The sequence below is a fragment of the Alligator mississippiensis genome, chromosome 1, assembly GCF_030867095.1.
Source record: "Alligator mississippiensis isolate rAllMis1 chromosome 1, rAllMis1, whole genome shotgun sequence".
In the NCBI taxonomy this organism is placed as follows: Eukaryota; Metazoa; Chordata; order Crocodylia; family Alligatoridae; genus Alligator; species Alligator mississippiensis.
This window is the reverse complement of record NC_081824.1, coordinates 338,294,159-338,321,694: the sequence shown is the minus strand read 5'-3', so window position 1 is coordinate 338,321,694 and position 27,536 is coordinate 338,294,159. Positions and strand designations below refer to the sequence as shown.

At 43.5% G+C, this 27,536-nt stretch overlaps 1 protein-coding gene across 3 annotated transcripts; it reads left to right on the top strand.

Annotated features, from left to right (window-relative positions):
* The first annotated feature begins 638 nt into the window (after positions 1–638).
* Positions 639–27,135, top strand: LOC102564013 (regucalcin). Of its 3 annotated transcripts, none has more exons than XM_014600317.3 (7): positions 639–722; positions 6,724–6,902; positions 19,396–19,578; positions 20,486–20,701; positions 22,484–22,615; positions 25,535–25,689; positions 26,407–27,135. In XM_014600317.3, exons 2-7 carry the CDS (start codon positions 6,740–6,742, stop codon positions 26,455–26,457), a joined length of 900 nt encoding a protein of 299 aa, XP_014455803.1. In that variant the 5' UTR covers positions 639–722; positions 6,724–6,739; the 3' UTR covers positions 26,458–27,135. The 3 variants fall into 3 exon arrangements, with proteins under 3 accessions (XP_014455803.1, XP_059576934.1, XP_006277514.1); XM_006277452.3 differs by having other exon boundaries at positions 700–722; positions 6,727–6,902; XM_059720951.1 differs by lacking the exon at positions 20,486–20,701.
* Positions 27,136–27,536: the final 401 nt, after the last annotated feature.

Below are 27,536 nucleotides of genomic sequence, written 5' to 3'. Positions count from 1 at the left end.
AAAACGTGCATTTGGGATTACTTTTTTTTAACCAAAAATTGGGGATTTTTTAAAAATCAGACAAAACCCGGATCCCTGGGCGTGTTTCCTCTTGGGGTGTGTGAAACACGCCCAGGGATCCTAAAATGAAGCACCAGTATAGATAGATAGATGGGTAGATAGGTAAATCTCTATATAGATATATACACCTCTACATTAGTGGTGTTTCATTTAAATCACGGGAAAAAGTGCATTTGGGGTTACTTTATTGTAACTGAAAATTGGGGATTTTTAAAAAATTGGACAAAACCGGGATCCCGGGTAGTCTTTCCTTTTGGGGTGTGTGAAACATTACCCGGGATCCTAAAATGAAACACCACTATAGGTAGATAGGTCTTTGTATGTAGATAGCTATAGAGATATACACTCACACATTAGTGGTGTTTCATTTAAATCACGGGAAAACGTGCATTTGGGGTTACTTTTTTTTAACCGAAAATTGGGGATTTTAAAAAACCAGACAAAACCCGGATTCCTGGCCGTCTGTCCTTTCGGGGTGCGTGTGTGAGGACAGGCGGACCTGTCCTTGGAAGCCTCGCGCCGGCCGCGGGCCGAGGCGGGGCGGGGCGGGCGGCGCGCGCCCATTGGCTGCCCGGGAAGCGCTGAGGCAGCAGCGCCCCGCACCTATAAGCGGGCGGCGGGCGCTGCCCCGCGCGGCGGCCGGGCTCCAGTGCGGCAGGCAGGTACCGCCGGGGCACCGCGGGCTGCGGGCGGGATTGCAGCCGGGGCAGGGGGATTGCTCGTGTGCCCTGCCTGCTGCGTGGTTTCAGGCTCCCTCTCTCTGTGCTCATGGAGGTGTAGGCTCAGCAACCGAGCCTTGTTTTTTTCTGTTTTGGAGCGGTCGGGGTCTGCAAAGGAAAGAGCCCGCCCAATCCTGGCTCTTCCGTGGACGATGCCGCTGCCCTGGGCTGTACTTTTGCTTTTTTATTTTTTTTTCATCACTTTATTATCCTCTAAGCGCAGGGATTGTTTTCTCACTTGTGCCTGGGTTGTTTTCATGCACAAGCGATGGAACAAGCCAGGCACTTGTGGTGGCATTTGTGTTTTCCTGCCATCCCAATGGCAGCTGCTGCTGTTGGCATTCTTCAGGTCTTCTTTTTTTCCTCTTTTCCACTGCTGCTTGCCAAGTGCCTGTCGGCTGGTATAAAATCCCTGGAGATCTTAGGTGGAGATCTCATGCCTGTGATAGGGATGCAGGGTATTGCAGCTGCCTGAGACCCTCTTGCCTTGACTTCTTTCACTTTGGGAGCTCAATTGTACTTCCAGATGCATTGGAAAGTGGTGGAATCTCCATCCTTGGAGGTTTTTTAAGATCCAGCTAGGTAGCCAAAGCCTTGGCAGGGATGATTTAGTTGGGGATGGTCCTGCTTTGAGCAGAGGGTTGGACTAGATGAACTCCTGAGGTCCCTTCCCATGAATGACATGTGTCCCTGGCAGCTGGGGTGGGGGGCACAGTGGCACTGGCAGCAGTGGGAGCGCAGTGGCAGTAAGCGGGGACCTCCCACAGATGCTGCTGGTGCTGACGGGGAGGGGTGAGTGCTGACCAGGGGTCGGTGACCACCCGCAGACACCACTGGCAGTGTCATTGGTGATCGCTGACCGCCTGCAGATGTTGTGTCGGTGGCAAGGGGGGCTGAGGGATGGTGAGCGGGACCGCCCGCGTTGGCTGGGATGATCTAGTCGGCTGGGATGATGACTGTGTTGGTGGCGCGTTTTCATAGGGTGTGCTCTGCCACACTCGGGGGGTGCACGTGCACCCGGGTGCACCCCCTACGTGTTGCCAGTGTCCCTTCCTACCCTCATTTTCTATGATTCCATTTACTGAGATCTTTATTCTGCAAAGGCAGGTGTCACAGGTTCCTCCCTGCGTGGCTGGGGCATATCCCTGAAAGGCATGGAAAGCATGTGGCTGGGAGTCCACACAAAAGGCAGGCTTGCATCTTGGTAGATTAGAACAGCATTTTTCAACCCATGGGTTGCGACCCAAAAGTGGGTTGCAAGAATATATGAAACAGTCATGAACCAAGTTTAAAAATGCATCAACAAACTTTAAAAATGGATTCTCCCTTAAAGGAGAAAAATGCGGGAAACGTGGGCTGGGTGTGGGGGGCAGTGGGTCAGGAGTGAGGGGCACTGGGTCAGGGCTGGCAGTCAGTGTTTAAAAATTAGAGGTGCACCAATACATCGGTCCGATATCGGATCAGTACTTGTATGAAGAAAATTGTCTATATCGGATATCGGCCCTATGGGGCTGAAAATGTGTCTGATAAATGCCCAGCAGCACCGGGCTGGGAGTGGAGCTGCTGCAAAATTTGGGGTGGCTGCAGCCTCCTCCCAGTGCTGCTGGAGCCAGCTCCAAGTCCAGCCCCTGGCAAGAAGAGCCATGAAGCTCCAGCTCTATCCCACAAATGCCGCCAGCCCCCCCGCCGTGCCGATCCAGGGGCACATGCCCCACTGCCCCTGCCTTCCTAGGTTGCAAGCAGTAGCAGTAGCTGTCCCCACCCCATGAGCCATGGCTCTGTCCTGTGCCCCCCCTGGGCAGTGCCTGCCTCCTGCCCCCTCCCCCACCACAGCAGGCATTGATCTGCCCCCCCCCCCCCACCCCTTCCCTCACCCCTCCCCTTCCACCATACTGGACTTGCCACCCGGAGGCAGCTGTATCAGATATCGGATCAGTATTGGTTGATATGCCTCCTTAAATATCGGCTCTCAGTATTGGCCCCCAAAATCTCTATCGGTGCACCTCTATTAAAAATGGGTCCTGGTACAAAAACAGTTGAGAACCACTGGGTTAAAATTGTAAAGAACAGGGCTGGAAGGAACCTTTGCCTAGTGCAACCCCCTGCCTGACGTAGAATCACCCTTGTCCAAACCATCCCATGCAAGTCTGCCATCTAAGACGACTCTCAGATCTGCTGCAGTGTGGGCCTCACCTGCCACAGTTTGAGCAGGGGAACCAGGGCAGCCAACATCCTGCTTTTATGAAATATTCTCAATATATGCTCAAGAAATCCCAGGGAAGGGGCTTCCAGACAGAGGAAGGCAAAGCCCCCTACGTTAGATGCCAATTCGACCAAATTCTTTCTTGCCCCCTACTGTAGTGATCGGCCTGACCTTGAGCAGAGGGGGCAAGACCCTTGAGCCAGGAACCTCCAGGCTGGGTCCCAGCAGGAGCATTGGCCCACCCCAGTCAAAGTCCCCAGACTTAGCTGTAGCCATTGAATTCCCAGTGCCTAGTGAAAGAGGCTTAAAAACACCCTGATGCATGTAGCAGAAAGTGGGGGTGGGGCCAGCCAGAAACCAACCTTATAGACCAGTGGTGCTCAACCATTTTTGGCTGATGGGCCAGATGGGCAGTGGCTGATCCATCTGTGGGCTGGATCTGACTTGTGGTCTTGATTTGGCACCTGAGGTAGTTGCAGTGAGACCTCATCTAGCTGTGCAGAGGGGTGGGTGGGCAGCCCAGCCCCAATATAATCCCATGGAGGTGGAAGGGAGCTTGATGTGGCTCCAGTCCAGCTGCAGGTAGGGAAGGAGCATGGCCTAGCCCTGATCCAGCTGTGGGGGGTGAGTGGCATTTCCCAGCCCTAACCTGCTTTTAGGAATTTGGCAGCATGGGAGGGTGACCATATTAATTGCCACTGGTCCCCCACTGACAAATTTTCCCACCCCTGGGGAGCCCTGTGGATTGGATGCCATGGCTCCATGGACCAGAAGTTAAGCACTCCCATTACAGACTAATGATTGACCTTAGACTAACATAGCTAGCCACTTTCATTGGAAATTCTTGCCACTGCGTGAGTAGAAAAAGCTAGATGTTTTCACTTTCTAGTATCAGCTTTAGTAGTGCCAGAGTGACAGTGCATGCTAAGACTGTTTTTTTCTAATCGTGTATCTAAGAAATAAGTAATGGTAGTAGTAGTAGAAATAAGCTTTCATATAAAATCAAACACGGTTGCTAGTTTAACAGTTCAGGTACTGAGATTTATTTAATTAGCATGTAAAGTGCTCACAGCCATGTGATTTCCACCCCCCCCTTTTTTTTTTTTGCTACGAAAGACAGGAATTGGCATGATTTGGTAAAAAAACAGAAAAGAAAAGTGAGACAGTTAACCCCAATAAATGAGGAGTTACTGCATTCCATAGGTGCCATAAATGTTTTTCAGAAGCTTATTTCTAGAAAGTTTTCTGCACGTACCTCTTTCTGCTGATATCTGCCAAAAAGTCAGGATCAAAGGTCAACCTAATTGCTAGTGTTGTTAGGGCATGCTGTTTTCTGCAGCCAGCAGAGTGCAAGGGTTATATAGCTAGAATAGTACCATTAAACTTGTCCCTATGTCATGTATAGGTAAGCAGCAGGAGGACTGATGGCTTTGAATATTATGACCTGCTTGGAGCCAAAGTATTCTAGTAAAGGTGCACCTATATATTGGTCTATATCATATTGGCACCAATAAAAGGAAAATTTACATTATTAGTAATTGGCTTTTTTTTGGCTGATGTGAGTGATAAGGTCTCTGATAAATGCTGCATGCATGCGCGCAGCATGTATGTGGCCAGCCTGGCAGCTTGGAGAGCAACATCCAGCTGGTTAGTCTGTGAGCGGTGGGGAGTGGCACCCCACCCTCGTCCTGTGCATAGATCCGAGGGGGCGCACGGTCCCCATGCCTTCCCTGGGGGTGCATGCATTGGTGGGAGCTGCTTCCCCCGCGGTCCCTGAGCGAGTTGCTCGTGGCTCCACCCCATGCCCAACCCTGGCTGGGCAGTGACTGCCCCCCCCACCCTAACCCAGCCCCACTCTCTCCCTCCCTCACCTAGAGGCCTCCATCTGCCCCCCCCCCTCCCTTCCCCCTCACAGATTTGCCATCCGGATGCTACTTTCCAAGCTTCAGGACTGCGTATCGGCAGTTGGATCAGTTTTGGCTGATATGACTTGTTAATAATTGGCCATTGGGTATTGACCTAAAAAATCTTTATCGGTGCACCCCTATATTCTAGCAGTTGAGCCTTGTGCGTTTAACTCGGCTGAGAATTTTTTCCTTGACACCAGAGTAGCTTTTATTTATTTATTTATTTATTTAGCTGAAAAAGGGCCATTGGAAGTTTCAAGGGGAAAAAATAAAAATACTGGTACCCGCAAAACTTCCATGAAATGAAACGCAAAACGTGCTACCCAAGTCACCATGTTTAATCCTTAAATTTATGGGTGTGCAAAATGAAAAGCTTGTTATTCCATAGGAAAAACACACTAGTGATGTTCTCTGAGTTTGTGAATCAGAACTCTGATGTGCTTTTCTACCTGCCGTTTTTGATACTTTATACACTTATGAATCAAATCACTTTTTCAGTCTTTCACCTTTTATGTAGTGTCAGTCAAGCCAATCTGAACACGTTAAAATGCGTTTAATTAATGCTGATTTGACAGAATTGCAGATCTAAAAATTTACCAAAAGCTGAATTCACCTTCCGGAGGGAAGTGCCATTCCAGAAGACATTAATACCTAATGTCACTTTTAACTTAATTTATGTTTTTTGTCCATTTCACTTACTTTGTTTCCTATTATGGAAAAAGAGAGCAGCTGCGATCATTTCCAAGTACTTGTTGTGTTTTATTTTTGGATGAAAGATTAGTTTAGGCCAGTAGTTCTCAACCTTTTTCGGATTTGAGAAATCCCTCTTTAGACTTGAGGCACCCCTTGGAAAATGCCAATTCTTAGTTTTCACTTCTTTTGTTTGACTACAGAAAAATAGTAGAGCGATTCTTCTATTGCAAAGAACTCGGAACGACCACAGCAGGGTGGAATGGTTTTGACACTGTGGATTTCTACTTGATATTTCTAGGTTTATCTTGTGACTCGTGTGTACACCTAACAGTGCTAACATCTGAGGTACTCTTGAAAGGATCTTGAGGAATCCCAGGGTGCCATGGCACTCTCTGAAAATCACTGATTTAGGCACTCTTCAGACAATATCCTGTGTTTGGCTGTTACAGAATGAAAAACTGTTAGGGGTTTAATTAAGGTTTTTGTCCAACACAATTTGCTGAGTCCTTTAACATCACAAACATTTGCAGACCTTTGGAACCTGTGTTAAGTCTTCAGCATTGGGGTTTTTTTTAATGTGCAAGTTTTAAAACTTTGGACAGTCAATATTTACCTTTTTCAACTTATTTTGGAAGTAGGTACTGTCAACTTCTTTCCTACAGCATATTTTAAGTTATTTTAAGACTAATATAATTTAAGACTGAATCTTCTGTTTGGTTTCACAGTTGATTTGGGTGATTCTTTCATATCCCCATTATAGGAAACATATTTTAAGCCATTGGCTTTAAATAGGTGTTCTATAATTGTTTTTGGAAGCAGTCCTCAACCTTTTCAGTATTGAGGAAGGACAACCACTTGACCAGACTATTAAATGATTCTGACTTTTATATTTGACTTCTGCATATACACTTCAAAACTTAAACCCAAATATTGCAAAATAAACACTTGGTTATAGTCAGGAAAAGCAGATTTTTCCTTCTAGTCCTCAGACATTGTTTGATAAGAAAATAATTTTATAAAATAATTGTTAAAATGGCACATTAATTTTAGCATAAGAGAAAAATTCAGCCTTTATTTCAATTTAAAGCAGAAGTGAAATTGAATGTAAATTAATGTATTCACACCTGTGTCCTTAATCCAGCAGGGTTTTTATAGCAATGTCATCCATTAAGGTTGAGTGCATCGTCGATGAAAACTGCAAGATTGGCGAATCCCCCGTCTGGGAAGAAAAGGAAAACTCACTCCTGTATGTGGATATAAATGGTAAAAAAATTTCCCGATGGAATTCCATCACCAAGCGAGTGCAAAGTATTGCTGTGGGTAAGTACGTGTTTTAAAAATATCCCATTAATTAGCAAAATATAAATTCATAGTTATTTTTTTATTTATACAGTGTGCCATCTTTCAAGTTCACAACTCATGTACTTAATGTGATTAAAAGCACATAGGTACTATATTATATCATTTGTAATGAAGAAGGGAAAAGATGATTCTTTATCACTGTCATCCATGTTCCCTACAAGAGAATAAATGGGAATTATGTTATGCTGGGAGACCAGAAAACTTCTGATTAACTGGTTCCAGTCCAGTTCCAGTTTTTTTCTCTCTGATTTTTGTTTTGTGTAGCTTCCAGGTTTTTGCTGTTTAGTTGTGCGATCGTGGATTTTTCTTTGACCTTCTGTTTGCTGGAGGAATAACACTCAGGCTCTGACCCTGAACCAAAAAAATCAATGTGAGTTTTATTGTTAACTTTAATTAGGGTGACCATACGTCCAAGTTTGGCTAGGACAGTCCCGGATTTCGTAGGCCAGTCCCTGAAGATTAAAACGAGCGTCCTGGGCACAGGGCACAGTTTGGCAGGGAGGCACTGCTGCTGCCTGCCTGCCTGGGGCACCATGTAGGTCTGCCTCTGCCTGCAGTAGTGCTGCTGACTTGGGACAGGGGGCAGTGTCCCAAATTTTAATGGGAGGAGGCTCATCATTAATTCTTTAGTATAATTGGACTTGGGAAATATGACTGTAGGATCTGTGAGTGTTTTCTTTTCTCTACCAGATCTGCATATAGAATGACATCAGATAGCAGTATTATTGGAATTTTATTTATAGATCTCATATTCTCTTTCCCCAACCCAGCAAGAATCATTTCTGTTTTCATGTCCTTGTGATGAGATATTTGACAGGATTCTCAGATTTTGTTGGCATCTGACAGGCTGTGCCATGAGCGGTTTCGCTGTGGCCTCAAACTTGTGACCTCTTGGGCAGTTAACTGTAGCGCCCGCATCATCCCAGCCCCTAGCAAGAATCTTGAAAAGAACAGGAACATTTTCTTATATTATTTAAGTTTACCAGTTTTTTAAACAATTTTGTAAGTTTTTAAAAGACTCTTTTCAGAATAGTCTGTAACTGCAAACGTACTGTACTGGGCAGCAGTGATCTCAGACATGTTGCATGTCTCTTGTGGACATTTCCGTCCAAACTGGTAGCCGTGTAGCTGCATTTGTATGGCGCTATTGGCTGGCTAATTGGCACTGCTGACTAACATGTAAATGCCACTTCTGCATCAGGAAGTAGCCTAGGTGAAGCAGAACACATTTGTTTGGAGTTTCTATTTGTGATTGGCCTTTGCAATCAGTCTTGAAGCAGTTTCAAAGGGAAGTTGATTCCTATACAGCTCTGCTTAATTTAGGCCAGGTTTGCTTATGCATTATACAGTTTTGCCTGAGAAGCCGTGCTGGTTATGAATGTATGTGGTAAGGGAATGAACCACACTGTCTAGGCAATATATTCTTTCTGGCAGAACCACATGGTCTTTTTGCAGCTATAAAGACAAGAAGATTTTTTGTTGGCTTAATTTATGCTGTCTGGGGAGGTGGTGCAGCTACAACTGCAGAAATGTTCTCTTTGGCATATGCTTCATCCCTACTTGGCCATATCTTCTAGTACAGGCAAATCCAATGTAGTAAATTCAGATACCTGTAAAATTAGGAATTAAAGTGTTTAAGTTGAACTTGAATCTGCTAGTGTCTCTTTAGTGGACGAAGTGCAGCAAATGGCACATTACAGGTCATAAAATTGTCTTCTGCTGGCAATTCTAATTCTTTTTATGCTTAGAGCAAAATGGGTTCATTAGTACTATATGCACTGTTGGCCAATTTTGATTGCTTTCAGTTATTTTCCCAGAGGGAAAATTAGATTAGAATAACTTTACCCGAACAGTAGTATTTTATGCCTCTTACTTTAATAAAAAGACACATTGGTAATTCCTTTTCCGGCATCTTCCCCATTCTAGTCTGTTACATTCATTCCAGGCCATGACTCTGTTAAGGTGATTCTTCTTTACTTTATTCCTAGATAATAGGCTTTCATAGAAACAAGATTTTCGTGCTCATTTTCTTTTCTATTTTTGCTAATTCCCTGCTAATAACCTGTAATTGAGTTTTGCTATACAATGGATCAGTTGAGTGTAAACTAACCCCAGACAATTTGCTAATTCTTTGCTTTGCTTAAGCCCCTGGAAGGCTCTGTTGGGATAGGATGTTACTACAAAGGTAAATTTTACTTTTCATACTGCTGGAGTAAAACTAATACTTTTTGAGTTATCAGGAACTTGGCTTTGCTTGTTTTACATTGCCTGTTCTTTGTTCTTATTTCTTGTTTGGCAAATGCAGTCGCTAAAACTTGTAACTTAACTGCAGGAAGACCATAACCAAAATATATGGTATAGTAAAAATAGAGTTGATGGTCGCCTTTGCCTCTGAACATTTATGCTCATTCTCCAATTTAGTGACTTGCAGTGTGGAAGGGTAAAGGAAAAGAAAATGTTCTTGCAGTTTGCTGTGTCTTGAAGATGAGCACAACATCCTACATTTCCTGGAAGTCTGATGCAAAGATCTTTTCATTAAAGATGAGGAGCAGCTATTCAGTTCAAGGCAGGGTTTCTTTGGCCATGTCTACACAAGATGCTTTACTGTGTAGAAGAGCAAATTACTGCGCCGTAAGCATCACCATCTACACATGCAGATGCTTACTGCATAGTAAATTGCTCTACTTGGGAGTTAATTTGCTACTTGATAAAACTTGTAAATACAAGTAGCAAATTAACTCCTGAGTAGTTACTGCACAGTAACACACGTGTAATGCAAATTTGTTTCCTGTCAGCCCTACCACCAGGGGGCCACCTGCAGGCTAGCCCCAGGGCTACGGTACTGGGAGCTTTTCCAGCCCCAGGACTGGGGTGGCTCTTTGCCTGCCTTTAGCCCTTGGTCCTTAAAAACCTGTGGGGACACCAGGGCCCTGGGCCACCTGTAGTTGGCTTATGGCCACTGCATCTTGCAGCAGAGGCCTCAGGCCAGCTATGGTAGCCATGTGGCTGCCAGGCCCAGGCTGTTGTGCTGCACTGGGTACTACAGGCACCTGCCAGGCCCTGAACCACCTGAAGCCAGCTTCTGGCCACTGGGTCCTGCTCCAGCTGGCCCCACCCTGCTTGGACCCTACCACTGGTGCCCAGCATAGCATTGCTGCATGCCTGCCTGTCCCATTCTGTGTCTTTGCGTTGGGCACTGCAGGCAGCTGCTGTGGCCTGGCAGCACCAGGAATGTTGTGCACAGAGCCAGTGAGCCATCAAGGGAGCCACGCTGGTGTCCTCTCCAATACCACACTCCTCCTCCCATGGCTACAACTAGTTCCAGGAGGAGACTGCGGACCTCATGGTGCTGTGGAGTGAGGCTGAGGTCAGGCTGGAGCAGGGGCATAGGTACGACTGGTTGGCACATGATTGCCGCAAAAAAGGTTAAGACCTTGCACGCTTGGTAGGTCACCATCACCAACCACAACTACCAGTTGGGGGCTGCCTGCAAGTCCATGCCCTTTATATAGCAGCTGAATGATACCTTTGCAACCTGGGACCCTGGCCCTGGGACCTTGGCTGTCATAGATGTGCATGTTGGAGCCATCCCATCTGCTCAAGCACAGGTGGTCTGCCTGAGCCTCTGCTGCAGCCTTGCACCTGTGGTTTTGTGTCCCTTGGGGAAGGCTCCTTGGGTTGCCAGGAGCCCCATCCCACCATGCTCCCTGTCCTTGGACTCACTGAGTAGCTCTGGGAGCACAGGCGAGTGCTTGCTCTGCCAGATCTGGGGTGCAAAGCCCTGCTCAGGAAGCCAGGCCGGCCATGGCACCACTGGCCCTCAGCAGTTCTAGTGCCCCTCCCAGGAGGGGACCTGTGTCTGGGCATCCAGGCGCCACACCCCTGCACTGTAGGACACCACCAGGAGCTTCACGTCCTCGCCATCAGTGGGGTCTGACTTGCCACCTTCATGCTGCCCACCACCCAGCTGCTAGCCACAGCCCTTCCTGGCTACTGGCAGCTGCCACTACCCAGCCTCAAGCCCCTCAGTGGACCTGGGCTTAGGTGCTGGCATCCTCACCTGGGCCCAGCCCTGCCACTCACCCTGGCTCCATGGAGCCCTGGAGCAGGAGCTGCCTGCAGCAGGGCCAGCCCCATGCGCAGGCCCTGCTGGCCGGCCCACTGGCTGCAGGAAGGAGCGCTGCCTGCACCAGCAGAGCAGTACCTACCATTGCCCCCAGGTGAGCCCCCACTTGCTGGCTTTGCCATGGTATGCACACCTGCGGGGGTGCAGACAGAGGCCAGGGTGCTAGGTGCCTGTCCCTGGGCTCTGCCCCATAGGCACCCCCATCCCTCTGCCCCCCACCCTGGGGGGACACACACAGCACTGTACAGGGTCTGCATGGGGAAGAGGGCAGTGGTGGGTGGGTTGGGTTGGGAAGGGATCTGGTGTCAGGGAGAAGGGGAAGGGCTCTGTTGTTGGGGAGGGAGGGGAGTAGGGGTTTGTGTGTTGTGAAGGGGAATAAAGTGCTTTTCTGAGAACTGTCTGCAGAGAGTATGGTGCTGGGGGTGCGTGGTGGGGCTGGGGTCCAGGCCCAGCCATCCAGGTTGTCTACATACAACCTTCAATCCTGGCTGGCTGGGCAGGCCGACAAGCGGAGGGGCTGGAGGCCCAGGAGCATGTGGACGGCACCTGTGGTGACGTCTATGTGCACATCATCAGCATCCCTGCTGGGATCCAGGCAGCAGTATGGGGTCTGAGTGGCAGCAGCCTGGTGATAGGGAGCCTGGGATGGTGTGGTGAGCCTGGGTAGGTGGCCCCACTGCATGGGGGACCTGCCAGGGCCAAAAGTGACCTGGGCTAGGTGGTGGTTGTCCTGGTGGTGCAGTACAACAAGCATGGTGGCCAGCTGGAGCCCAGGGCACTGGACATTGTTCCTAGGGCCTGGCGGTAGAGCAGCTGTGGCATGGTGGGCAGAGGCTTCGACAATAGAACCGCAGCATGGTGGCACAATGCTTTGCAGGGTGCTCCAGGCCAGGAAGGCAAGTGGCCAGGGACCAGGACTGGCTTTTAAATATGGTGTCCAGCTCCCCCTGGCCACTGCAGGGGGCTGGTGCAGGGCTGGAGGGGGCAGGAGCAGACTGCTGCCAGGAGCAGCAAATCTGTTCCCAAATCACCATATGTGTAGATGCTTGCCCAGGGTGGGTTTACTTTAGTGTAAACCCATCCCCCAGCATTTGCACGTGTTTGTGTTTATGAAGTGCAAAGTATAGTTCAACCCCAAGCCTGATTGGGTGTTAGTCATTGTTGCCAGGTGTTAAAATGGAAAGATTGTATCAGAATCTCAAAATTACTGAATATCACAAACATTTAAGAATATATTTTTTATATTTCCTTAGTTTTATAATCATGTTGCTGTAAGTTGCAAATATCTTGCTCATTATCACCTCTTGGAACTTTAATATCTCAGTTAAAACCTGCTCTGCAGTTTCTATCTTCTGTGGCTATGTGCTTGCCTTTAGAAGCTCAGTCACAGACATAACATGCCTCCAAGTGAATCCATGGTGTGAGGGGATAATACACAGACAAATTTAAGGTTGTCTGAAGATGGATGATCAAATATGAGCATTTTCTTTCCAGTGTTTCTTCCTGTATTAACATACATTTTGTCTGTGTCATATTGAATGTAATATTTGAATGTTTGTAATAAATGCCCATTAGCCAGTTTAGGAAGAAGACAAGATTCATCTTCTTATCTAGGCCATTGTTTTGGCCTACGTGCGGAAGGTCCTGACTTTGCTCAAAGTCTTAACTGTTAGAGGCCTTTAACAAGGTTAACCTAAAAATGACCATTAAGCAAACATCCCGAGAGATCAAACCCTAGGAGCCTTTGAAAAGATTGGAAAGGAAGGAAATTCCCTAAAGTAATTAAAATGGTCAACAAAAGAAACTGAACCCAGCAGAAATCTGTTAAGGAAGATCCGAGCCCTAATTTGGGAGTAGTGACAGGTTTGGGTAGGAGGGGCCCAAGACGGCAACTCACTCAATAAAAACTGTAACCTACTGTCCCAATTTGGAGGTAACCTCACTTGCAGAACAACGAAGGAAGAATTGCAAGTGTAGGCCGGATCAGACTGATCACCTGAACCACCCTCTCCGTGAACACGAATCTCTTAGTTCACGCTGAAGCCGCGGAGCACCCGAAAGGGACTGAAGGAAGGGGACTTAGTCCTATCAGTATTGAGGCCAGCCCATTAAACCGTACTGCTGAGGTGAGCCCATTAAACTGTACTACTGAGGAATGAAACCATATTTAGGTGTTTGGCTTCTCGAAATTCTAGGATTGTAAGTATATTATGAAAAATAATAGTATAGATTCAAATTTAACTTTTAGTTGTAATTGTAATTGTTTTAAGGAAGTGCATTTGGAGCATTGTTTCTGATATATGTAGTTATTGTGTTCTTAATGTTTGTGGTATTTCTTAAAGCTAAGCAGTGTTATATGTGTAGCAAAGAATTTTAAAATAAAATTGTGTTGTATGAATTAAATGTGCAATCATTGTGAAATCATGCAATCAACTAAATACTCCCCCAGCCAGTGGATTAAACGAATCAGTAAGTTGTCTGGGATTTTCTCTATTCCATAACCCACTAGAGACAGTCTACTTTCACAGCTATTTATTATATACCTCTCCATGGACAGACACCTTGATGGGGTGGAGAGGCTTTCATGTATCGATGACACTAAGAGTAACACAGTCGGGAGTCTTGTCCTTCTTGTAGTGTTACCTAGGGTGGTAAAATCAAATGTGAGGTATCAGACAAAGAACAGTCCAACATAATATAAAGACCTCAATGGTGGAGCAGGTGGATGAAGGCTGTAGTGGAAGAATAACCCCAGTGGATCTCCTTGCCACTGGACGCTGGTTTCTCCTTTGCCAAGATTTGTGCGGTTGCTGATGTGCAACGGCCTCCTTGTGTAAAACAAGTCACACGCAGGTTTCTCCCACTGGATCCAACATTTATTACAGTAACCAATCACCAATACCCATAACCTCTACAAAGTCCTGCGGCAATGTACAAGTGGCAGTGGGGATAGTTGAAGTGATTCCTGGGAGCCCCTAACCATGGATCCACATGCAGGCGTTGGTCGCTTGTTGGTCACTTCACCCTTGGAATGGGACAGGAGGGTGATTTGGCAGCTGTGATTGCAACTGAGCAGTCCTCTTTAGGATCCCTTTGCTTACCATGGATAGGAAGGTGCCCCAAACAGAGGCTGTCTTACCTTATCTTACCCAAGTGGATAGCCGCTTCCAGGGGGATCACTCAAATTTTGGTGGAAACACAAAAATATCCTCAAAATCTGGAACACTGAGGAAATTCCTGCTGGCCTAAGGAATGCCAATATTGTTACCATTTTTAAAAAGGGACATGAGTCTGACAGGAAACTATCAAGGTATCACCCTCATCTCCATCACTGGGAAGATCTTTGCTCAAATTCTGCTGAACTGACTGCTCTCTCTTGCTGAGGAAATCCTTCCCAAGTCTTAATGTGGCCTCAGACTGTTCAGAGGCACCGTGGACATGATTTTTGTGGTCTGGCAGATGAAGGAAAAATGCCAGGAACTGTATATTTTTTTTACTTTTCATTCCATCCAGGAAGAGCACACACCGACTGCTGAAACTTCCTTAGCCTGATGAAGGTTTTTGAACCCGAAAGCTTGTTTAATAAATATTCTCCAACTATTTGGGTTGGTCTAATAAAATATCAAATTCACCCAAGGAACCTTGTCTGCCGAGGAACTGTATATGGCATTTATTGATTTGACCAAAACCTTCAACTGCGTTAATTATGAGGTTCTATGGAAGATCTTATCAAAGTTTGGCTGCCCTGGGAAATTTATCACCATTCTTAAATTCCTTCAGGACTTGATGACTACCTCCATCCTATGCAGTGGCTCTACAACGGAGCCCTTTGCCATTTGAACTGGGATCAGGCATGCAGAAGCCTACAGACAACATGAAATCAGTCCCGAACAGGTGAGGGTCCTCTTAGAACAACTGGATGCTTTCAAGTCTACTGGGCCATATGACCTACATCCAAGAGTCCTGAAAGAACTGGCTGAACTCATAGCAGGGCCTTTGGTGAAGACTTTCGAAAAGTGGTGGAAGTCGGGGGTGGTCCCGGACGACTGGAAGAGGGCCAACGTGGTGCCCATCTTTAAGAAAGGGAGGAGGGATGACCCTGCAAAGTACAGACCAGTCAGTTTGACTTTGGTCCTAGGAAAAAGTTTTGAAAAAATTGTTAAAGAGGCCATCAGTCACAAGCTTGTAACTGACAGGGTATTAAGAAACAACCAGCACAGCTTTGGGGAGGGTAGATCGTTCCTAACAAACCTGGTGTCATTTTACGACCAGGTAACTTACCAGCTGGACAAGAGACATGAGGTAGACATCATTTATTTATCTTTCAGTAAGGCCTTTGATTCTGTGTCCCATGAAATTCTCTCAGTTAAACTGGAGGGTACTGGTCTGGACCAGCCTACAGTGAAGTGGGTGGATAACTGGCTTAGAGGCCAATCCCAGAGTTGTAATCGAAAGGACGGCCTCATCCTGGAGGGCTGTCTCCAGTGGTGTCCCACAGGGATCGGTGCTTGGACCCGTGTTTTTTAAGATTTATTAATGGTTTGGATGAGGGGGTGGAATGCCCTTTGATTAAGTTTGCGGACGATACCAAGCTGTGGGGAAATGTGGGCACACCAGAGGCTAGGGTAAAGATCCAGGGCAACAATGACAGACTGATTCTATGAGCTGATCAGAATCAGATGAGGTTCAACAGGAAAAAGTGCCATGTTCCTTCATCTGGGTAGGAAGAACCTTCACAACAATTATAGGATAGGCAGTAGCCCAGTGGCTGGCACAGCAGCTGAATGGGAGCTGGTGGTCACAATCGACTAGGAGATGAATATGAGCCAACAGTGCAAGGACAAATAGAACTCTGGTGTGCATCCGCCGACGTGTTACCAACAGATCCAAGGAGGTGCTTTTCCCTCTCTCCTCAGCATTGGTGAGGCTACAGCTAGAGTACCATGGGTACCACACTTCAAGAAGGATGCAGATAAATTTGAGAGTGTGCAGAGAAGGACCAGCTGTGTGATAGGGGCCTGGAGAATAGACCTTATGAAGAGAGACTCAAAGAGCTGGGCTTGTTCAGTCTGGGCAAGAGGAGACTGCAAGGTGACTTGATAGCAACCTACAAGTATGTTGGGGCAACACCAAGATCTGGGGGAGCAGCTCTTCAGGAAGGCACCCCTTGGGAGCATGAGGACCAATAGTCACAAACTAATAGAGAGAAGATTAGGCTGGACATAAGGAAGAATTTCTTCTCTGTAAGGGTAACTAGAAACTGGAACACACTCCTGGCAGAGGTGGTGCAGTCGCCATCCCTGGAGGTATTCAGGAGGAGGCTGGATAAGCACCTCGTTGAGCTAGTTTGAGCTCGTGGACAAGTGGGGGTCAGCAGAAACACTTCAAGGACACCCCCAAGCAAAAATTAAGAAGTATGGCATTGGCACCACAAATTGGGGAAAAACTAGCCCAGGACAGGGCGACAGGGCAATGCCTTGTGAGAGAAAGTACATCTTGCTGTGAGGAACACCATCTTGTCCTGGAGGCAGAAAAATGACAGAAACAGAAGGGAAGGAAACAAGACCGCAAAATCTGTGATCTGACCCTCCCGTTAACCACCCCCTGTGGCATTTGCCAGAGAGTGGAGGATTGGCCTTCTTAGCCATTGAGGGACTCGCTTACCACCCTTTACTTGACCCATGGGAGTGATCATCCTCGAGTGTAAGGGACTGCCACCGCTGATATGCCAATATGATAATAACTGTACATATGGCAATGATGATGCTACCACAGTGTTAATACCTCTGGGGCTTTGCCTCCATGTTTATATTCTGTGTACATGTTCTATAGCAACTCTTATTTGTCAAACCTTTCTTTTCACTCAAGATAATTTTTTTAAGGAGATTCTGTGGTGGTTATCCTCTTCTGAGTCCCTATTGGAAGCCTGCCACTATTAAGTCCTGACCCAGAGTTTGTGTAAATTGGCCTTATATTCCTTGTTGTCTCTAGAGATCAATTCAGTTTAGTAGTTTAACGATTTGAGTCTTCACCCTGATGCCTCTTTGCCATTCTGATTTTCCTAATGTGTTTTTAAAGCCTGTTTGTATTGTGGCTATTTAGGTTCCTTGCATGTATCTATTGAAGTGTCTACTTGGCTCATTTATTTTCCAGCTTCTTAGGGGTAGTTTGACAGTTTTTCCCTCTCATCTCATCTTTCTTATGTATTTTATCTATAAGACTCCTTGCAAACACTATTTTATAACAAATAAGTGTTTTCCTTTTTAGGGCACATGGCCTTGTGGAATTAGTTTGGGACTGTGAACTTATGTTGTATGTTAGACTTTTTCACTTAAGGCCTCCACCTTCCAAGCTCTTAGCTTAAAATAGTTTATATTCAGACTGCTCTTTCTGTCCCAATCTGAAATGCAGTCAACTATGTGCCTTCTAATGTGGGCAAAACATGTATTAAGTAATGGTATTTGAATATTCACATAGCAAATTTGCTTCCATTTCATTATAGAAAGAGTTTTTCATAACAATGTAAGGAGGACCATACTGAATCAGACCAAAAGGCCTTCTAGCCCAGAACCCTGTCTTCAATAGTGGCCAGCAGTACCATATTTACCTAAATCCAGGACAACTTTGAATTTAAGAGGACCCTCCAATAATTAGATTCTGTACATGGAAAATTGATAAATTTGTTATAATTTTTCATGTACAGAATCTATTTATTGGAGGGTTGTCTGATTCATTTCTCCCACTCCTGCAGTGGGAAAAGCAGTGGTAGGGGGACAGGTAGCAGGGAGGCAGTAGTGAGGCCGGAGGTGGGGAAGTGACACGTCTTCTTCTCTGCTGCCTGCATCCCTTGATACTGGTGCCCCTTTACAACTTGCCTTCTCTCCCACAGCCTCTGTCCTGCCCCCTGTCTCCTCTGGTGCCTCTGTTGCTGCTTACCCTCCAGCACTGGCCGTACTTTAGCCACGGGTCATAGAATACATGGTTGCTCTGGCCCTTTCCTGGCCACACAGCAGTGGTGGCATCTCTGGACCCCACTCTGGTGCTGCCACCACCACAGCCACTGCTCTATGCCAAAAGAGGACAGAGGCAAGGCTCATAAAGGGACTAGACAAATTCATGAAGGACAGGTCCACTGGGTGCTATTAAACAAAATGCAAGGGATTTTGACCAAAACGCTGGCTTGCATCCATAGATGCTTCTCAAGCAAATCCCGGGACGTCATTCTCCCCCTGTACTCGCCCTTAGTGAGGCCGCAGCTGGAGTACTGCGTCCAGTTTTGGGCTCCACAATTCAAAAAGGATGTGGAGAAGCTTGAGAGAGTCCAGAGAAGAGCCACGCACATGATCAGAGGTCAGGGAAGCAGACCCTACGATGACAGGCTGAGAGCCCTGGGGCTCTTTAGCCTGGAAAAGCGCAGGCTCAGGGGTGATCTGATGGCCACCTACAAGTTTATCAGGGGTGACCACCAGTATCTAGGGGAATGTTTGTTCACCAGAGCGCCCCAAGGGATGACGAGGACGAGATCGTTTCAGGCTGGACATAAGGAAGAATTTCTTTACTGTCCGAGCCCCCAAGGTCTGGAACAGCCTGCCACCGGAGGTTGTTCAAGCGCCTTCATTGAATACCTTCAAGATGAAACTGGATGCTTATCTTGCTGGGATCCTATGACCCCAGCTGACGTCCTGCCCTTTGGGCGGGGGGCTGGACTCGTTGATCTTCCGAGGTTCCTTCCAGCCCTAATGTCTATGAAATCTATGGATCAGGCTGTGGGCTGGTGGTCCCGCTTGTGTTCCTGTTTGTCATACTCCATCCATCGTGCCAACCATTCTTGCTAGATACTTTGCATAGACGCATAAGAATGTGCAATGCCTTACTCCCAAAAGAGCTTGCGTTCTATTAATTAATTAAATATATCAGTTGATTACCTTCACTTTGCACTGTTTTGTTCTGCACCCATGGCATTCTAGAAGCATACATAAACTTACAAACACAGGGGGGAAAAAGCATGTCACACACAAATGCATGATAGAGCTACCATGTTACTGTAGGAAGCTCAGGTAAATTAGCATATGACTTTTACCAGAGTGTTTCCATGCTCATTTGAGTACTACCTCTCCAAATACATTATATATCAGAGAATAGCAGCCGGATGCAAATGGAATATTTGTTAAGTAAAGTTATGAATGAGGTGGATAGCCCTAGGTTGGTTGAATGGCACAGGTTACTAACAGACAAGGCTGCATTTCAGTCAACAGGAAGGTGAAAATAGGGAGAGAGAGAATCATATCTGTAGTTACATTTTTCTTTTTCCTGCTATGTTTCTAGATGCTCCTGTTAGCTCAGTTGGCCTTCGAAAATCTGGGAATTATGTCATTACCCTGGGAACTAGGTTTGCTGCTTTAAAATGGAATGACCAGTCAGTAACCACCATTATGGAAGTTGACAAGGATAAACTAAACAACAGATTCAATGATGGGAAAGTGGACCCAGAAGGAAGATATTTTGCAGGTATGTCAATTATAACATCTCTCCCAATACTCCTTGGTAGATTATAGGGGCAATTTGTAAAGACCCTTACTAAACGTGATGGGTGTCAGTCTTTCAAGTGGTAGTGGCCATTTTGGTTTTCAAACTAATTGGATTCTAAAATGCAATATTAATTAAATTCCCTTTTTGGAAAAGCATTACCAAGAATCGTTTTTTATTTAAAAATAAAAAATAAAAGGGGCCTTCTGGTTTAAGAAAATTTAAGAATTTGCCAGGTATTAAACTCCTGTTCTCTTACTAACTATACTTTCAAAGTAGCAGACAGCTTTCCTGTAAAGGTTTCCTTATGCTGTTGTTTCTGTAAACTGAAGTAGAGAAAATTCAAAAACAATTTAATCATGATCCCAGTTTTGAGAGTAGTGAGGTGTCTGGCATATACCCCTAAACACCAAGGCTTAACTTCAGCCTTCCCTTAACCAATACTCAAATCTTTTTAACCTTTTCTGGCTTTTGAAATCTCAAATGAGAATTTAGAGAGATGTAGCTCTATTTCTGAAAGGTTCATGCCACGTGGCTTTATTTCCCATATGGAAAATATTAAGTTTTGGATAATTTAAATTCTAATCTCCTTTATCTTAGTTTTTAAAAATGCTAAAAAGTTACCATATAAAATGATCTTCAGTGTTCTTTCAGGCACAGATTAAAAAAAATCTCCTATTTAATATTTATTTGTCATCTTCTGTTAAATGCACAAATTGGACTTCTCCCTTTTGGTTTTATTCAGTCTGTTTTGAATGCTCCAAGTACCTTTCCTGTTCAGAGCATGAGGGGCATTTCTGTCAAATGGGAAATCCTTCTTACTCTGTAAGGGAATGTCTTTGTTCTCAGGGACAGTGTGCTTACATGACTCCCTCCCTGATCCTTGTAGGTACCATGGCTGAGGAGATCCGGCCTGCTGTACTAGAGAGACAGCAAGGCTCTCTCTACACACTCTTCCCTGACCATTCTGTGATAAAACAGTTTGACCAGGTGGACATCTCTAATGGACTGGATTGGTCACTGGATCACAAAACTTTCTTCTACATCGACAGCCTATCCTACTCTGTGGATGCCTTTGACTATGACTTGCAAACAGGAAAAATCTGTATGAATTATTTTCTTGTTTAAATATTTTAAAGCTTCTTTGTGCAGTTCTCTTTCTTTCAGTTATTAAGCAAAAAAAGAAATTATGATCTACCTGCACTTGCAGTCCTGAGATGCACTTTAGAGTTATCTTAAATATAACTGGGTTTAATGGATCACAAACCTGTTTAAAACAAGTTAGCATCTTAACTTGTTTTTAAGTAGGTTCCTGGTTCAAAGCAGATAGGTGGGTTGGCCGTATTATTATGGAGTGTATTGATTTATCTGTGATGCTTCAAATACTGATCAGGATTAATTGTGAAGATCAGTGTAACACATTGTAATTTATGCTGCAATCTTAACATTCATGATTTTATGTTGTAAAGCTGGATCACATTTACTCTGCCAGACTCCAGTGAGTGCCTGTTGCTAGGAAATAGTTGGTGAATTGGCAGAGAAGTTTGATGTCTGTGTTTTCAAAGTACCTTTGCTATGTTTTTATAGTTGTGTGTGTATATTGTTTTAAAATGGAAATCCCTGTCTGAGGGAGATCCTGAACATCCAAGCAACAGTCAAAAAACTTAACTCTCCTTGTCCCCTATGAAATTAAAAACTTTGGGGCTTTCCTGAGCTTGGGCAAATGAAAAATTCAACCAGTCCACCAACAACTTGCTTTATAGGAACACCATCAATTCATAACGTCATTTTGAAAACTGAGTATGATATAGTTTAAGAAAGTGTTCCCAACCTTGTTAGATTCTAGGCACCCATCAGAAAATGCCAGTTCTTAGTTTTTAATTTTTTTTTAAATATGGAAAAATAATAGAGCAATTTTTCTGTTAAAAAGAACTCAAAGACCACAACAGGTCAGAATGCTTTTGACATTATGGATTCCTATTTGAAATCTCTGGGTTTATCTTGTGACTCCTAGGTAGGTGTTTTCACACCTAATAATGCTAATATTGTGCTTAAGAAGATCTTATGGCATCCCAGGGAATGGTAGAACCCTGACTGAGAATAATTGGTTTAAGATACAAGTCCCACTACCATAAGGGTTAGAATTGGTGTTTTCCTATAATAAAAATGTTGTCTTCCTCTTTTTCTATGTGGAAAGTCCCACTCAGATAGAGGAAGCAAAGTAAAAACTGAATATATATGAGAAATGCTGAAATTGCTGAAACAAATTAGAAAAGTTGGATTTTCTTTCCTTTTCTATGGTTTCTTATAACAATAGTTAATACAAGTTCAAGAGAAGTACATGTTTAAAGTGTAAGTGTGCCATTTTCAAGTTAATGTCTTTTCCCACTTTTTTTGTTGGTTTACTTATTTTGAATATCAGATTTGTGTTGGAGTGGCAGTTAGTTGTGTTTCAAGAATCTCCTGGAGGTAGCTCCAATTTCTCAGTTTAATTAAAAGAGTCTGTTTTTTAAATGTCCCAGCCTGGTTCCAAGATGTCATTCAAAGGTAAAACAGTAATATTTGGAATCCACAAATATACTAGTTATAGTAATGTGATGACTCATCAAAAGAGAGCACTGAAAATAATCATGGTTTTTTGAAAGTCAGAAACTGACCTACAGGCTGCCATGCTGAACAACCACTGTTGCTAGAAACCAATTAAGCAGTGGCAGTGATCTGTATACTTTTCTGTCACTTGAAAAAGCTCAGATATTTCAGCCAATATAGCTTTAGAAGATTTAGAAAAACTGATGCGGGTTATGGCTGAGGAAAGTGTTAACTCATCATTAAATTAATGCCTCATTCTAAATCTGTGATTCTCACTGTTTTTTATTTTCTTTTGCAGCCAATCGCAGAAGCATATATAAGCTGGAAAAAGAAGAAAGCATCCCGGATGGAATGTGTATTGATACAGAAGGCAAACTCTGGGTAGCCTGTTATGATGGAGGGAGGGTGATCCGTCTTGACCCTGAAACAGGTACGGTCTCATGAAGGAATTTTGCATTCCAGTTCATCCTTCTGGTCCTAGAAAGCCTTGTCTATGCCAGCGGGCTCTTTTCAACACTAATTTTGTTAGCAAATCTGCAGCCTCTTGGCACTAGAAAAAAAAAAAGGGCAAAATGCTATGATTTGAAAGCATTTAAATGATATAAGTGGATATCATGTCACATTTACCATGCTAGTTGTATCGGAGAAGATTGCTACATGAAATAAGAAGCTGAAGATGCTTCTCTAATCCTGTTCTTGACACATTGCTGATCCACTGAAGAGTTCTGATGCAGCCTGTCTTATATGTAATATGGAAATTAGTACACTATAATGCTACAACAGGAGTATAGAGGAAAGAAGAGTAATTTACACATTCAAGAGCTGGCATAAGCACTACTTAATTTTGGCATTAGAGGACAGCATAGCTGAACTGAGCTTACCTTCCTATTTTTGTTGGCCTCTGTATGCCAAACCATTTGAATTAGCAGCCTCTGACATTTTTCCGGTCAGAGACCTGTACTTATTGTGTTGTTGGTAAGTGACTCTGAAGAAGGATCAAGCCGTGAAGTGATGACCTTTTTTAAAGGTGACACTTTATTTTTGAAGGCTGTTCCAGGCTTACTGACATTCCACACACATTTAATGTCTGCAGAAATGTGACAATTTACACCATTTATAGAAATTATTATTATTTATTATTTATTTATTTACAAAATCACCATGTTTTACCTTTCTTGCTTGAATAATTCTGTGTGTGTGCATGTGAACCCCATTTTTAGTTAGTTGCATTTACTTTCCCTACTTGTGCCTTTATGGATTGAAAGGTCTGCCTCAAGTTTAGTTAAGTCTCAGGAATTTCAGAGATATCTAATAAAGGTTAATAGAAGATACAATTTTATTTTGAAAATTACTAAGCAGTACACATTTAAAGGAATATTGTAATTCTATCCATATTGCTCAATTCTAAAGTAATTGTAACTATTTAGGGAGAAGACCTGGGCATTTAATGTAAGCAGTAGATGTCAGGGGGAAAAAGGTATGGTCAGGTTTATGCTGATGATAACATTTGAATTTTGGTGACAAAACTACTACTTTGTATTTGTCATCAGACAAAGACATATGGCATAACTCAACTGAATTTATAACTTCTTACATTTGTTGGCCTCTGCATGCAAAACCAAACCATTTTAATTGGTAGCCTCTTACATCTCCCAGGAGATAACAAAACTTACATATTTTGGTTTCTTTCCAAGCAAAGCTTGTTAGGCACCTGAGTTATTTGGGTAATATATTAAAGGTTTTCTCCTCAGTTCTCATTTTAAAGGCATACAAATCAAGCTACAATAGGATTGAAATAATACGTGCTGTATAAGGAAGCTAAGATGCTTTTTTATGTAGTATCCACATCAGTTTGTGCCCTCTGATGCTACATCACTAGCGATTTGCTATGTCACTGTAGCGCTTCACTATGGTGACATAGCTCCATGTGTGGACACACCCACTGGGTCTGTCTCTTCTTCCCTCACCGTTACATTTATAATATCAAACTCTTTAATTAGGAGCGAAATGTCTTACTGTTCTTATTGAGTGTGCTAATTTACATTCTGGGCTTTCAAAGGACTCACTTTTGAAATTTGCTTCAACTTATAAATATTGAGCATAGCTTTCTTTAGGTATTATGAACTGCTAATTCATTGTATAGGGCAAGGAATCCCAGGTACTTCCCAAACTGTATGGTTTATTTGAGACTATACACAAGAACTCCTTCTCCAGCACTGAAACAAACCTGTTATCATCTTCATTTTGGAGATTAATGTCAAGGCCATTTTTAATGCAACTAAATCTTGTAACAAAGGATTTTGCAAAGTTTGTTGATGCAATAAGGAAAATCCTGCTCATCTTTTCTGTAGTTGAACTTAATTGTTCAATTGTAAACTATTTTAGTAACTCAGATAGCAAAGTTAAAGCAGTCTGTTTTAAACAAACACCTTAAGTGAAGCCTTTATCTTTTGATGTTGATAGCAAACCTCTGATTTCAAGGGACCTAGGGCTTTTTATTCATGATATATTTCACAATATGTTATTTTACTCTGGGTTTTTGTATTTTTTTTCAGTACACCATTGCATACATTATTTCTACCTGCAGGAGAACCATTCTGTTTTACCAGTATAAGTAGGAGACCAGGGAGGGTAAATGTATTTTAAGAAAACTCAAATGCCTCGGACCTCAGCGGAATTCCAAAAAAGAATTAGAGGTTGTTGTAAATAACGGCATTAAAAATACATAATGATTTAAATCCTTAGAGTTTAGGGCATAGTACAAACATTTATTGCTTGGGATAGGAAGATGTTTTCTGTTCTGTGAGCAGGTTTACCCATAATTGTTTATTATAGGGTTTCTTGAAATATCTTTTGAAGCATCTGATACAGCTCACTGTTGGACACACAATATTTAACTAAATGGACCAATGGATTGGCAGTTCCTGCATTGAAATAATAATGCTACAGCATGTTCTGTAATAGGCTTGAGTGTTTTACAGATTATAGTTGAGCATTATCTTCTCTCTCTCTCTTTTTTAATATATATGGGCCTAATTTAAAACCTGTTGAAGTCACTGGTAAGACTCCTTTCATTTCAGTGTGCTTGGAAGCAGGGCCATTTTTCAGTAGCGGAGGAGTGACTTGTCAGATGGTATGTGAGTAGTGACAGAAGACAGTGAAAGAACTCAGGATCCTGCCTACTCCCATGAGATCAGTGTGGAAAAACACAGCTCATGTGCCCCTTCTGCCCCTCTTATTTTTTCTGTGCATTATGTGGCTCCACACTGGCTGTTGGCAGTTATTACCGACAGAGATTTAACAAATAGCTGCTTGTTCATCTGTAGGTGTTTTTTTTTACCCTGTCCAGGAAAAAGACTCCAGACAGTGAAGCTGCCTGTTGACAAGACAACTTCTTGCTGTTTTGGTGGAAATGATTATTCAGAAATGTATGTGACTTCTGCTTGCCAAGGAATGGATGACAAGTGGCTTTCCAGACAACCACAGGCTGGTGGCATTTTCAAGGTGATCCATTCATTTAAGAAGCCAAGAGAGAGTGGTTTATTGCTATCCCTTCCTTGTCGCCTCCTGCTTTTTAGATGTCAAGGCAGTTGGGAAAGAGGGTTAGTTCAAATATCAACCATGTTTAAAACTATTAATCATGGTTCTCTTGATTGTGACAGTAGCAGGGGCCAAAAAATGTTAATTATGTCCAGTGTATTTAGAAATCAGTGAGGCTCTTCACATTTGCACGGTACAGTAATTCTAATTTTATATCAGTCTTGATATCTCTGGAAATAATAAACTTTTTTTCTGTACCAACACACCCAATTTCTAAAAACTTGCATTTTTAGGAGGGCAAAAAGTTGTTTGAATCAATGACAAGTAAAAATAACTTACTTTTATCTACTCAGTAGTTATCTATAACTTAATAGTCTCTTAAAGACTCTTGGTACCTTGTGAATATAAAGCCCTTACCCAAAACATTGAACTGTACTCAAGGCCATGTTTGTGTGTGAAGAGGCTGTCACAAGAGTGGACTATGGCTTACAATTTACAGCATTTGGGGAGAAAAATATTGGGCTGAAATCAGCAGCTAGTGGTGGGCTATGACAAGGTTGACAAATTGGATGTCTTTTTAGAACAAATGTATTCTAATTAAGGAAAAAATGCTAATTATTTGGAGCCATGAGTTGTCATACTTATCCCTTCTTTTTCTCTCTCACTACTTTTTCTCCCTAGGTAACTGGACTGGGGGTGAAAGGAATCCCTCCATATTCATATGCAGGTTAAATGTTTACACTCTTCAGAGTAAGCTAAGAAAGCCATCAAAAACAGGAACAATTTAAATTCAAGAAGTGCTTCATCTGGAATGTTTTCTTGCATTTGGAACCATGTCCCTGTGGTGGACTCTTAGCAGAAACAGATTAAAAAAACAACTTTTGAAATACACTGGATTTTATAAAGCTCTCTTTTTATATTTCTTTAGATTTTTATAACTCTATATATAATTTTCTATTGCACTAAAATCATTCTCAGCATAATGATTTTATATAGGAATGGAATGGTGGTACTGTTTTGCTTTGAACACCTTCTTTTCTTATTGTTTACCTCCCATCTCATTTGTAATTGCAATGTTTGGTGTACTGATTTACTGAAACTTGTTTTCCTTGTCTCAGGTGTGCTTTCAAAGCTTCTCACAACATATCCATTGTCATTTTAGCTTTAATGGAAACTCTTAACAAGTAAATCAATAATACTCATTGTCTGGATTTTTTACCTTTTTCTTGCATTTTAAGAGTGCTCTTAAATAGTATAATCAGAGTTAGCTTAGGCCTATGCCTTCAGTAACACTCATCCTTTCTCTCGTCCTGCATGTCATTCTTGCTCATTTTTTGTTTGTCACATCTAATAGACAATACCTTTTGAACCACTAGCCATTTGTGGAAATTAAACGATGATAGAAAAGCATTTGGATGGTGTTCCGTCATTATAAATAAGGGATCTTGCTGCGTTGGTGGTTTCAAGTGCCACCTACTGGATTTACCTTTTAGTTTAACATTGGAAGAATATAATAAAAGAGCAAGCTCCAAGCTCATTCCTAACGCAGTCTTTGTGTTAAGACAAATTCACAGTAAGGAAATTGCCAAGTTTATTAGCTAGAAACAGTAGCTTGTAAACTGTAGTTTGTTTTGCATCTCAGCTGTCCTCCTAGCTGCATGCAGCCTACAAGGGGTTAACATGTAGCACACTCCACCCCCACCCAACCATTGCTAGAAGCGGAGTGCCTATGCATATACGTGACATGCAGCCTAGGGGAGCTGTGGACAGCCCTGTTTTAGATAATTGGCTTCAGGAAGTGACTCTGGGTA

Coding starts and splice junctions, on each gene's coding strand:
- LOC102564013 (XM_014600317.3), top strand. CDS start 6,740: ATGTCATCCATTAAGGTTGAGTGCATCGTCGATGAAAACTGCAAGATT. Junction 19,579..20,485: donor AGAAGGAAGATATTTTGCAG/GTATGTCAATTA, acceptor TGATCCTTGTAG/GTACCATGGCTGAGGAGATC. Junction 20,702..22,483: donor CTTGCAAACAGGAAAAATCT/GTATGAATTATT, acceptor TTTCTTTTGCAG/CCAATCGCAGAAGCATATAT.